At 47.5% G+C, this 13,642-nt stretch overlaps 1 protein-coding gene across 4 annotated transcripts in view; it reads right to left on the bottom strand.

The window, feature by feature from the left end:
* Window positions 1-13,642, bottom strand: part of CFAP47 (cilia and flagella associated protein 47) — a 548,331-nt gene that overhangs the window by 276,754 nt on the left and 257,935 nt on the right. For all 4 annotated transcript variants that reach the window (XM_056556158.1, XM_056556159.1, XM_056556156.1 and 1 more), the window contains exon 44: window positions 5,440-5,548. In XM_056556158.1, coding sequence (XP_056412133.1) covers window positions 5,440-5,548 — 109 coding nt within the window. The remainder of the gene's footprint in view (window positions 1-5,439; window positions 5,549-13,642) is intronic.

Consider the following 13,642-nt stretch of genomic DNA (forward strand, 5'->3'; position numbering starts at 1 on the left):
CTACACCCCTGAAGGAAGGTAAAAAGGGGTACAGTGAGTACTTACACCTCACAGGCTTTTTGAACAGTGGGCCGTAAATTGAATAAATTGAATCCTGACTATGTAAACACATCCACATATGGGGTAACGTGCTGGGCGGGCGCACAACAAGGCTCAGAAGTCATAGAGGTCTGTTTAGATTTGAGGCCTATGGCATATCAGTAGCTGATGGTTACATACATTCAGAGGAAAATACAAAAATGAAACACTCTCATGTGACACCATTACAGAAAGTATCCACCCTGAGGAATGGGTATAGGGGTAAAGAGGACATTTTGAACGCACAGGTGTTTCCTAAATTTATTTTCCAGGAATGGATGAAGGGTAGCTTTTGAAAATTTGCAGTTTTCAACCTATATTCTGCTTCATCTTTCTGGGAACAACTAACATGTGACTCCGAATTGTCGCCTGGAAATACGACAGAGCTCATGACCGAGAACTCTTCACATTTGAGGCTCATCTTTCTTACAGACCTAACAGTTACATACATTCAGAGGAAAATACAAGAAAGGAACACCCACATGTCAGCCTATTACAAACAGTACACTCCCTAGGGAAGGTGTATAGGGGTGAAGTGGAGATTTGGAACAGATGGGTGTTCCCTAAATGTATTTTCCAGGAATGCATGAAGTGCACTATGGGGGGGAGGGGGGATGAAAATTGCAATTTTAATACTGATATATCAATTCCCAGAATGATGACCCAGAGTATAGCCAAAAGTAAAGATGATGCCCACCCCAAACCCTATGCTCTGAATCATCATTCTAGGAATGTTATGTGTGTGGCCATCCCAAACCTGTTACCTCAAATGCGCACCCCGTTCAGATGGGGAGAGAGCATTGCGCATTTGAGGCAACAGCAAACCCCCAATGCTGTTGACTCTGTGTCCCATGACCCATTTTTTGGGGGAAATAAAGATATTATCAGTGGTATTGGGAAAGAGTTTTTTTTTTTTTGGGGGGGGGGGGGTTGGTTTTAAAATTTGGAAGACAATGTACTCTGAACTGGTAGGGCGTACAGGTTCGTCTGGGCAACCATCAGATTGACAAAGTCGTCACTGGAAAAAAACCTGAAAAGTCCATTTCAGTGAACCCGACGATGTCAATCTTGATTCCTAAGTCGCCAACAAACTCAGGAATCACGGGCTCGTGGTCCGCTGGCTGAGTCCAGACAAGTTCGCCAGTAGAGGGCACCAGTAAACTTGGCTGAGGGGCTTGAATAGTATGAGCGCCAGGGGGACCCATACTAACATGGGGCACAGAGTCAGGAGCAAAGGAGGTTTGCGGCCTCGCATGGCGGCATCTCCGCCGCCTTGGTGGCTCATCATCAGAAGATGATGAGGAGGATGAGGAAATAAGGAAAGTGGGGTCGTCCTCATCCTCTGTGGCACTTTCAGAGTCAGCGGCAAGTAAGGCATATGCCTCCTCCGCTGAAAACGCACTGCGGGCCATTTCCCTACTCTAATGGGGGGTGAAGTTTATATATATGTGGGGGGAAAACTTTACTGGTGTGTGTGTTGCGTGTGGTGCAAGACTTTCTTCTCTAACCCGCCCTAACCTAACTAACTAACACGCCCTAAGAACAAAACTATTAAAATATTAAATAAAACTAAAAGAAAAAAAAAAAGAAAAAGAAACTTTAAAAAAAGACTTCTATCGCAAAAAAACCTGCCCCCCCAAAAAAGTGTTTTTAACTCCTAACTGTCCCTACCTAATCTAAACTGTTCCTGACTGCTTACTGTGCCAAGGAGCCACAGAAAGGGGCACATTTTAACACTTTTTTAACACTGAGGGAGGAGATGGCAGCTAGGGGCTCTATCCTGCACACCAGATCTCTCAGAAATGGTGGGCAGAACGGAGCAACATGCTCCTTCACCCACTTCCCCCCCCCCTCCTCATACTGCCGTGATTAGTGCGGTCACTACGGCTGCCCAATCCCAGCAACACTGCCACCTCCCAGTACTGTACAGATGTATATTATACCACCGATCATCATCCTTATCCGGGTCATCAGGTCACACATGACCCAGATGACCCGGAATCGCCGCAGATCGCCGGTTAGTATTTACCGGTGATCTGCGGCTATCGCCAATATCGGGGATCCTCAGCAGGTATTCGGCTCCAATCCCCACCATGCATTCGGCAGGAAACGGAATCGCCAAAAATCGACATGTGGGGGTCGAATTGACATGTGGGGGTCTCAGGACCCCCCTCGGCGATGTGCTGGGATGCCTGCTGAATGATTTCAGCAGGCATCCCGGTCCAGTCCCCGACCGGCTTGCGGCGGGGACCGCAATTCCCACGGGCATACCCATACGCCCTCAGTCCTTAAGGACTCTAAAATGGGGGCGTATGGATACACCCTAAGTCCTTAAGGGGTTAAAGACCATGATCTTTTGTGTCATCTATATGTGTCATTATCAACAATAATGGGGCAGTGTTACTATTTAATATGTCATGCACCACAAGTATTTTAGGCACAGGTAAGTCACTGGGCAAGGGGAGTGGTTAAGTGGGAAAGGGACATGGCTTTATAAAAAGTGATAATTATTTAACATATCATATTGTACCAAAATGGTGGCAAAGATTGGCCTACAGTAAGCAGTAAGTACTCAAGAAATGGCATAAAGCTAGAAAACAACATGGTTGCTCAGTGGTTAGCATTGTTGCTATGCAATGGTGTGTTTCAGGGTTGAAATCCAACATGTATCAACAAAAATGTACCCTTAATACAAAGCACAATGTTTCACGAAGAAAAGCAATCTCTTAATCGCTTCGCTCAGTAAAAGCAGGTCAGAAGTATTAGCACTTAAAGAGTACCTGTCACTAAATAAACTTTTCTAAACTTACTCAGGCTATGTTCCCTTACTACTCCTAACACCCTGCCACCCTTTGAAAAAAAATTCAGAGCTTTAAAAAGCTCTGTATCATACCTTTCTTCTTGCTTACATCGTAAAAACATTCAACAGGAGAAAGTGGGTGTTTCCCAGCAGGCATGATGTCACTGAAGCCTGCTGGGGGACCACTTCCGCCCTCACATTGTTGCAGTGCTGTGATGAATAGAAGACCTCAAGCTCTGTGCAGCAGCTTTCAGTCTGTACTTCTTCCAGTGAGGCTCTGTTCAGCTTTTAGTCTGTGCAGCTGCTTTCAGTGAGGCTCTTTGCAGCTATCAATCAAGCTTAGTGCAGAGGAAAACTTCCTGAGTTTGGTCTCCGGCCATTACAAGCTGGAGACCAACATCTGAGATTTTGACCAGACGGAATGTGTTCTGGCCAAGAAGGGAGACCCCTGGTGGTCAGAAGTATACAGCAGAAAAACTAACATAAAACATGTATTTTATTATTATTATTTTTTCTAAAGGAAGCCAATTACAAAAGTTATTTATTTGGCATAAGGAATCAAATATTGAAAATCATGTTTAATGACAGTGTCCATTTAAGGAGAAACATGTCTGATTTGAAAAATTCAGCTTGATCATTTAGGTAAAAACAGGCTGCATCCTTAACCCCTTAAGGATCACAGTTTTTTTCATTTTGCACTTTTGTATTTTCCACAAACCTTCTAAAAATCAGAACTCTTTCAATTTTGCACCTACAGACCAATATAAGGGCTTTTTTTGTGCCACCAATTGTACTTTGTAATGACATCATTCATTTCACCACAAAATTTATGGCAAAACCAGAAAAAAACATTTTGTGGGAAAAACATTCATTTTGTAACTTTTGGGGGCTTCTAGTTTTACACGGTGCAATTTTCGGTAAAAATGACACCATAACTTTATTAGGTCCATCCAGTTACAAGGATACTTAAATAATATAGGTTTTATTTTAGTTTACTACTTAAAAGAAATTATAACTACATGCACCAAAATTAGTATGTGTAAAATTTTCATCTTCTGACCTTATAACTTTTTTTTTTTTTTTTTCCTATAAAGGGATGTATGGGGCAAGTTTTTTGCACAGTGATCTGAAGTTTTTATCTGGACCATTTTTGTTTTGATGGCACTTTTGATAGCTTTTTATACATTTTTAAGGTATACAAAGTGACCAAAAATACGTAATGTTGCCCATTGACTGTGAGGTTTAATTAACAATACCACATATGTTTATTTTTGTTATAATTAACAATACCACATATGTTTATTTTGTATATATATATATATATATATATATATATATATATTATTTTATTTATGAGAAAAAGGGGGTGATTCAAACTTTTATTACTGAAGGGGTTAAATCACAATTATTGACTTTTTTGTTTTACCTTTTTTACACTTTTTTTTAGTCCCCATAGTGGACTATTAAATGCAATTCTTTGATTTAATATACTGGTCAATGCTATGCCATAACATAGCATTGATCAGTGTTATCCGTGCTTGATTTCTCCAGCCTGCATGCAGGCTTGGAGCAATAGAACACCGATTGGACAGCGAGGAGGAAGGTAAGCACCCTCCTGCTGTCCTCCTGAGCTAACCGTGTTTTCTCCCGTTTTAGACGCCGCAATCAACTTTGATCACGGCGTCTAAAGGGTTAATACTGGACATCAGCCCAATTGGCGATGTCCGGTATTAGTCGTGGTTCTGGTTGCTGATAGAAACCGAGACCCACCAGTATGAGCGCGCTTCACATAACGGGAGGCGGCCACAGAGGTTAATATACGTCCATGGTCATTAAGGGGTTAAGGATCCCGTATGGTGAATGGCATAAAAGTATTTTTTTTAAAGTCCAAAATTGCTGATTTTTTGTCGCATTACCTCCAAACTATAAGTGACATCATATCGTTTTTGTTTTACTAACCTCTGTTCTGGCTAAAACATGATTCTTTCTTACCTATTTCCTTCTTTTTACAGAGTTTCTTTAAAGCTAGACACTTACATATCAGTTGTAAAATGAAATGAATAAGACATATGGGACTCTATACATATGAGCCCTAACAGGTCTTCTGTCAGTATAAAGGAAATGTGTCATCAGTCTCACCTGTACTAACCTGTCGGTACAGACAGGTAGTGCAGGTGACACTGAAGACAACAATACTTACCTTGTTCCATTTCATTCTGTGCTGTGTCCGGGCCTGACTTGGAGCATGGGCGGAGCTTAGTGACATCCCCGCTGATGTTTGCTAGCAACTGGACTCAGCACAGAACAGCAGCAGTGACGTCACTAAGCTCCGGCTATGCTTCAAGTCAGACCCAGAGCGGATGATACCGAAGAGGATAGGCGGAGAATCACAGCACAGAACGGAACCAGGTAAGTATCGTTGCCATCAGTGTCACCTGCACTACCTGTCTGTCTGACAGGTTAGTGCAGGTGACACTGATGACAGATTTCCTTTAAAGTAACAGCCAATACTTACATTATTAATATTAAAAAGAACTTTAAGTAAAAAAAGTAGTGCATACCTGGATTTCCATTGTTCATGTGGAATACATTCAGGCTATTGATAGGGCTAAGGGCAGAAGGCAGAGGTGGAGTACTCATTCCTTCAATCATGTATACAAAGTCACCAATCTGGAATAAATGTGCGGGGAAAAAGAAGTACATACATTTTATTTTTTTACTTTAAAGGGGTATTCCAGGTAACTAAAACTTATCATTATAAGTATCTGACAACTCGGACCCCGACAGGATTTAATCACTTACCCGTCCTTGTTGTGCTCGGGCCCCTACTTTCTGAGACGAGCGGGAGTGATGGCCGGCTCAGCAAAGTACTAAACCCAAAAGTGATCAGAGAAATTTAAAGCTGGGTTCATACTAGCATAATACAAACACATTTTTGTATCTGTATTTTGTCTGCAAGTCCCTGGCTGACCTCAGGACTGATCACCTGATGACTCAGGCTGGGACTTTCCACCATAATATCAATTCTTAAATGCATCATATTATTTGAGTGTGAACCCAGCATAACTGTGACACAAGTTGTGTTGTTTCAATATATTTTATGTATTTTTTTCAAAAATATGAATTTATTCCTTACTTTGTACCTTGTCGTTGCATTGAAACACTGATAACAATGGACAGTATGAACAAAAACATAATAATTTGGGGAAAAAAAGTAAATACTGGGTTGTGAAGAGTATTTTGTACATTCTTTTATAACAATGGTACTGAAAAGATTTACTGTTAGAAAAACATTTATTCTAAGTAAAGTAATGTGCAGGAGATGAAGTGGAATGTATTACTTTTGTATTGATTATCTGTAATGTCTGTTGCTATAGTGAAGCTCAGATATTGTGTTATCTGTACTGTAACTCTCCAACTCCCTAATTAAACACTGGGAACGGCTTCATATCTCTCTAATCAAGTTGTCTGTCAATGATGTTTTCCCTTCTTCCACCATGTGTAAATAAGTGACAGCCCTGTTCTGAATGATTAATGGTAGCTTTCAGACTGATCAAAAATACTTTACTGCTTTGCTGTCATTTGTTTCTTGCTGCTTGCTTCTGTAACTGCAATCGACATCTATGTATACATAAAGGTGATTCAAAAAATACTAAATTCTATTAATGAATCCTAGATAAAATACAATGAAGATGGACAAGACCCAGTAATCTGTACACCAAAATGGCATTAGTCAGTTTAGTCCACTCCCACGTTACTAAGACATTAGAGCTAATATTGTAGTGTCAGTAAAACAAAGGGTATAGTTTTGCTTCTGAATCAATCCTTTTTACAGAATTCCAACAGAACATTATTGCTTTTCAACATCTAAAATCAGAAGCATTGGTCACAGCACTTTAAACCTTTCCCCCTGGGTGCATTCATGAGAAAGCCAAGTTTCCAGGATACCAGGCAAAGAAAACCCATATTGGATAGTGATGTAACAGGAAGATGTGGGACCCCAATGCAAAAATCTGTAACGGTTATAATGCTTCACTTATAGTACTGGTATCCTCATATAGGAAAAATGACCTAAATAGAGCCCTCAGGCAACTGGGGCCATCCCCTATAGTTATGCCCCTGGTACCCAGTAATTCTAGTCCTTCCATATAAAGGCAGCAGTCTAGAATAGAAACTCTCTATGACTGCAAGGAGAATATTGTGCATCAATGTATTACATGGATGGTAATCAGAGATGAGCCGATTCACCGAGCGAATCTGTATTAAAAACGGCTATTTATGGCCTACAGAGAGCCTCAATAGGGATGCAGAACACTTTGCCTTGCTGTAACACGCATAGGGTGTGTGCTGGGTTAGTGAAATAATGCTGTTATTCAGTATGACATGCAAATTAGCGGCATTGCTATTAGAATCCCTGTCGCAGAGCATCAGTATGAGGACACCATATAGTGGCTGAATGACACAGCGTGGAGGTGACGGCAGCATGAGGACACCATATAGTGGCTGAATGACCAAGCCTGGAGGTGGCAACAGCCTGATGAGACCATAGAGCCTCACAATTGAAAAGATTAAAGATATTTTTTTAACATTTAAATTGAAGAGTTCAAATTGATGAACCTAAAAAGTTTAACTTAATGTGCCAGCAGCATGAGGAAACCACATGGCAGTACAGTGACACAGCCTTGAGGTGGAAGAAGCATGGGGAGACCATATAGTGGCTGAATGACACAGCCTGAAGTTGGCGGCAGCAAGAGCAGACCATATAGTGGCTGAATGACACAGCCTGGAGTTAGCGGCAGCATGAGGAGACCATATATTGGCTGAATGACAGCCTGGAGTTGGCGGCAGCATGAGGAGACCATATAGTGGCTGAATGACGGAGCCTGGAGGTGGTGGAAGCATGATGAGACCATATAGTTGCAGAATGAGACAGCCTGGAGGTGGCATCAGCATGAGGAGAACATATGGTGGCAGTATGAGACAGCCTGGAGGTGGCATCGGCCGCATCAGGAGTCCTGAAAGTGACCCGGTGACATAGTGGGGCGATGGGTGGCAATATCAGTACCCGGTGATGGTGGGTGAAAAAAGGAGAACTTGACATGCGTGGCATCAGACGGGTGGCAGGATCAAAATAATAGCCGAGGCTGGTATGCAGAAGAGAACATCTGAAATCAAACAAAGGGAAAGGTGTGCAAAAAACACCATGTGTCACCCACACCACCAAGTATTGATGTGATGCTAAGACATCTAAAAGGTGGAAAGGAACAACGTATGGTTCATTGTAACCAGTGGGGGTAAAAACTTCCCCTGTAAGGCCCTACTCTCACACAATTAATTCCCTTCTTGGCAAGTACTTACTCACCCTAAAAAGGGCAGCCCCACAAAGGAACCTCTCCCTATTACTACCTGCAAAAACTGCCATTTCCCAGGGATTTTAGGTGGAAATAGGGAGAGGTACGTGTGTGCCCCCCCTTTTTAAGACAAGTAATACTTTTCTCGAATAAGGTGGAAGGTAACAACGTAATGTCCATTGTAGCAGATGGGGGTAAAAAATAGGGATCAACCGATTATCGGTATGGCCGATATTATCGGCCGATAATCACAATTTTGGGCATTATCGGTATCGGCAATTACCTTGCCGATAAGCCGATAATGCCCCCCCGTACCACCACAACCGCACCGTGATCGCCCCCTCCCCCCCGACCCGCCGCACCGCAACCGCCCCCCCGACCCACCGCACCGCGACGCACCCCCCACCGTAGTGCTGGGCGGTATAGCGTTATGAACCGGATACCGTTTTTTTTTCTCCCACGGTATGGATTTTTGCCCGTAATGGGGGTGGTCCGGGCCATCCATCCTTCCTGTAGTGTACGGCGGCAATCCGGGTGGAGGGTGAACCTGTCCTGTCCTTCTCCGGGGGTCCTCTTCTCCACTCCGGGCAGGCTCCGGCCTAGTACGCTGCATAGACGCCGCTTCGCCGTGACGACAGGTGCGTCGCTGCGCAGCGGCGTCTATGCAGCTTTACTAGGCCGGAGCCTGCCCAGAGTGGAGAAGAGGACCCCCGGAGAAGAAGGACAGCCCGGACCGGTTCACCCTGCACCCGGAATGCCGCTGGACACTACAGGAAGGATGGATGGCCCGGACCACCCTCCCCGGACGGTCCCTGCAGCAACTGGGAAGGTGAGTCAGGGTTCTGGGATGGACAGGGGTCTGTATAATATACTATACCTACAGTAGGCCCTCCAGCTGTTGAGGCCCTCCAGCTGTTGCAAAACTACAACTCCCAGCATGCCCGGACAGCCAACGGCTGTCCGGGCATGCTGGGAGTTGTAGTTTTGCAACAGCTGGAGGCACCCTTAGACACGGTGCGGCGACGGTAGCGGTGGCGGTGATAGGTCTCAGGACCCCCGGACAGGCAGGGGGAGAGAAGCGGGTGGCGGCGGCGGCCTGTGGCACCGCAAAAGCCACTGCAGTGCATTGATTTAAAGTGCCCGCTTTAAATCAATGATCTACAGCGGTGTCGCGGGGGGATAAATAGCCGATAACTTATACCGGAATATCTGTATAAAATATCGGCTATCGGCCCTAACCTCCACCGATTATCGGTATCGGCCCTAAAAAAAACGATATCGGTCGATCCCTAGTAAAAAATTCCCCTGTAAGGCCATACTCTCACCCTATTAATTCCCTTCTTGGCAAGTGTTTCCTGCCCTGTGAAATGGCACTGTTTGTAGGTGGAAATAGGGAGAGGTTCCTGTGTGGGGCCGCCCTTTTAAGGGCGAGTAACAATTGCCAAGAAGGGAATTAATAATACGAGAGTAGGGTTTTACAGGGGAAGTTTTTACCCCTTCCGATTACAATGGACAATACGTTGTTCCCTTCCACCTTTTAGAGGTCTTTGCATCACATCAATACTTGGTGGTGTAGGTGGCACATGGTGTTTTTTGCACCCCTTCCTTTTGTTTGATTAAAAAAAAATTGGGGTACTTTTAAGAAAAGTTACGTTTTAGCTAATGTATATCCTCAATACTTACTTGTGGTCTGATGCCAAGAAATGTATGTAACTGGGGAACCGCACCTTAAATAGGTTTTGCACAATCCATATTTGTGACATATAGTTGTGGCACCATGGTCAATCTACTCTGATGCATGAGGCAATGGTGGGTGGAAATCCTGGCTGATCCATGCCTGATTCATCTTCACAAAGGTCAGTCTCTCCACATTTTTCGTGGACAGACGAGTTCCCCTTGGGGTGACTATGGCCCCCACCGCACCAAACACCCGCTCTGAAGGAACACTACTGGCCTGGCAGGACAGCTTTTCCAGGGCAAACTCTGCTAGTTGTGGCCACAAATCAAGTTTGGCTGCACAGAAGTCCAGCGGATCTTCAAGGTGTGTTGGCATGGTCATGTCAAGGTTTGCCACCACCTGCTGGTTCAGGTCCTGCTCCAGGTCTACCTACTGCTGATGAGTTAATTCACTATTCAGGTGAAGAAAGCTGCTCATCAGTGACTGTAGACTCAGGCTGCTGCTGATGGAGCTTGTACTGCTCCTGCCACCCCACCTCTCCGCAGCAGCCATAGCAGTGGAAGGTGAGCGCAGAGGGCCCTCCGAGTCAGACCTGCGAGAGGATGGACAAAGGCGCAGATTAGCTTTGGCCAACTGACTACGTAGGATGTCTCTGTAGTAGGTCAGTTTGTCCTCCCTCTCAGTGGGTGTAAAAAAGGCCCCCATTTTGTGCCAGTAGCGAGGGTCCAATAAGGTGGAGAGCCAGAAGTCATCCCGCTGCCAAATTGCTGTGACAATTCGGCGGTCACTACGCAAGCAAGTGAGCATGCATTGTGCCATTTGTGCAAGTGACTCGGATGTGCTCCCCCTCCTCCTTCTCCTCCAGTTAAACCCCCACAGGGCTCTTGTGGCCGTGAGATGTAGACACTGTTACGCCTAGCGCTCCGGGTCCCCGCTCCTCCCCGGAGCGCTCACGGCGTCTCTCTCCCTGCAGCGCCCCGGTCAGTCCCGCTGTCCGGGAGCGCTGCACTGTCATGGCCGTCGGGGATGCGATTCGCACAGCGGGACGCGCCCGCTCGCGAATCGCATCCCAGGTAACTTACCCGTCCCGGTCCCCTGCTGTCATGCGCTGGCGCGCGCGGCTCCGCTCTCTAGGGCGCGCGCGCGCCAGCTCTCTGAGACTTAAAGGGCCAGTGCACCAATGATTGGTGCCTGGCCCAATTAGCTTAATTGGCTCCCACCTGCTCCCAGACTATATCTGCTCACTGCCCCTGCACTCCCTTGCCGGATTTTGTTGCCTTGTGCCAGTGAAAGCGTTTAGTGTGTCCAAAGCCTGTGTTACCTGAACCCTTGCTATCCATCTTGACTACGAACCTTGCCGCCTGCCCCCGACCTTCTGCTACGTCTGACCTTGCCTCTGCCTAGTCCTTCTGTCCCACGCCTTCTCAGCAGTCAGCGAGGTAGAGCCGTTGCTAGTGGATACGACCTGGTTGCTACTGCCGCAGCAAGACCATCCCGCTTTGCGGCGGGCTCTGGTGAACACCAGTAGCCTCTTAGAACCGGTCCACTAGCACGGTCCACGCCAATCCCTCGCTGACACAGAGGATCCACTACCTGGAAGCCGAATCGTGACAGTAGATCCGGCCATGGATCCCGCTGAGGTGCCGCTGCCAAGTCTCGCTGACCTTACCACGGTGGTCGCTCAGCAATCGCAGCAAATTGCCCAACAAGGACAGCAGCTGTCGCAGTTGACCGCCACGTTACAGCAACTTCTGCCTCTGCTACAGCAGCAACCATCTCCTCCGCCAGCTCCTGCACCTCCTCCGCAGCGAGTGGCCGCTCCTAGCCTCCGCTTGTCCCTGCCGGACAAATTTGATGGAGACTCTAAACTCTGCCGTGGATTTTTGTCTCAGTGTTCCCTGCATATGGAGATGTTGTCGGACTTGTTTCCTACAGAACGGTCTAAGGTGGCGTTCGTAGTAAGCCTTCTTTCAGGAAAGGCCTTGTCTTGGGCCACACCGCTCTGGGACCGCAATGATCCTGCCACAGCCACAGTCCAGTCCTTCTTCGCTGAAGTCCGGAGTGTCTTCGAGGAGCCAGCCCGAGCTTCTTCTGCCGAGACTGCCCTGTTGAACCTGGTCCAGGGTAATTCTTCAGTGGGCGAGTACGCCATCCAATTTCGTACTCTTGCTTCCGAGTTATCATGGAATAACGAGGCTCTCTGCGCGACCTTTAAAAAAGGCCTATCCAGTCGCATCAAGGATGTGCTGGCCGCACGAGAGATTCCTGCCAACCTGCAAGAACTCATCCATTTGGCTACCCGCATTGACATGCGTTTTTCTGAGCGACACCAAGAGCTCCGCCAGGAAAAAGACTTAGATCTCTGGGCACCTCTCCCACAGTATCCGTTGCAATCTACGCCTGGGCCTCCCGCCGAGGAGGCCATGCAAGTGGATCGGTCTCGCCTGACCCAGGAAGAGAGGAATCGCCGTAGGGAAGAAAATCTCTGTCTGTACTGTGCCAGTACCGAGCATTTCTTGGTGGATTGCCCTATCCGTCCTCCACGTCTGGGAAACGCACGCACGCACCCAGCTCACGTGGGTGTGGCGTCTCTTGGTTCTAAGTCTGCTTCTCCACGTCTCACGGTGCCCGTGCGGATTTCTCCTTCAGCCAACTCCTCCCTCTCAGCCGTGGCCTGCTTGGACTCTGGTGCCTCTGGGAATTTTATTTTGGAGTCGTTTGTGAATAAATTCAGCATCCCGGTGACCCGTCTCGTCAAGCCGCTCTACATTTCCGCGGTCAATGGAGTCAGACTGGATTGCACAGTGCGTTACCGCACAGAACCCCTCCTGATGTGTATTGGATCCCACCACGAAAGGATTGAGTTATTCGTCCTTCCCAACTGTACCTCTGAGGTCCTCCTCGGTCTGCCATGGCTCCGGCTTCATTCTCCCACCCTTGATTGGACCACCGGGGAGATCAAGAACTGGGACTCTGCCTGCCATAGGAAGTGCCTCTCCCCCCCTCCCAGTCCCGTCAGGCAAGCCTCAGTGCCTCCTCATGGCCCCCGTCCTGGTGACACACTGCCCCGTGCCAGGCTTCGCCCTCTGCCCTCCCTCCCCATTCCCACTCCTGCTGTACTGCCTGCCGTTGAGGAAACCCTCCAGTCTTTCCCGGTGTCCTCATCCCAGGGGAGGCAGTTACCGGACAAAGAAAAGGGGAGACCTAAGGGGGGGGGTACTGTTACGCCTAGCGCTCCGGGTCCCCGCTCCTCCCCGGAGCGCTCACGGCGTCTCTCTCCCTGCAGCGCCCCGGTCAGTCCCGCTGTCCGGGAGCGCTGCACTGTCATGGCCGTCGGGGATGCGATTCGCACAGCGGGACGCGCCCGCTCGCGAATCGCATCCCAGGTAACTTACCCGTCCCGGTCCCCTGCTGTCATGCGCTGGCGCGCGCGGCTCCGCTCTCTAGGGCGCGCGCGCGCCAGCTCTCTGAGACTTAAAGGGCCAGTGCACCAATGATTGGTGCCTGGCCCAATTAGCTTAATTGGCTCCCACCTGCTCCCAGACTATATCTGCTCACTGCCCCTGCACTCCCTTGCCGGATTTTGTTGCCTTGTGCCAGTGAAAGCGTTTAGTGTGTCCAAAGCCTGTGTTACCTGAACCCTTGCTATCCATCTTGACTACGAACCTTGCCGCCTGCCCCCGACCTTCTGCTACGTCTGACCTTGCCTCTGCCTAGTCCTTCTGTCCCACGCCT

Source organism: Hyla sarda, chromosome 2, assembly GCF_029499605.1.
Source record: "Hyla sarda isolate aHylSar1 chromosome 2, aHylSar1.hap1, whole genome shotgun sequence".
In the NCBI taxonomy this organism is placed as follows: domain Eukaryota; kingdom Metazoa; phylum Chordata; class Amphibia; order Anura; family Hylidae; genus Hyla; species Hyla sarda.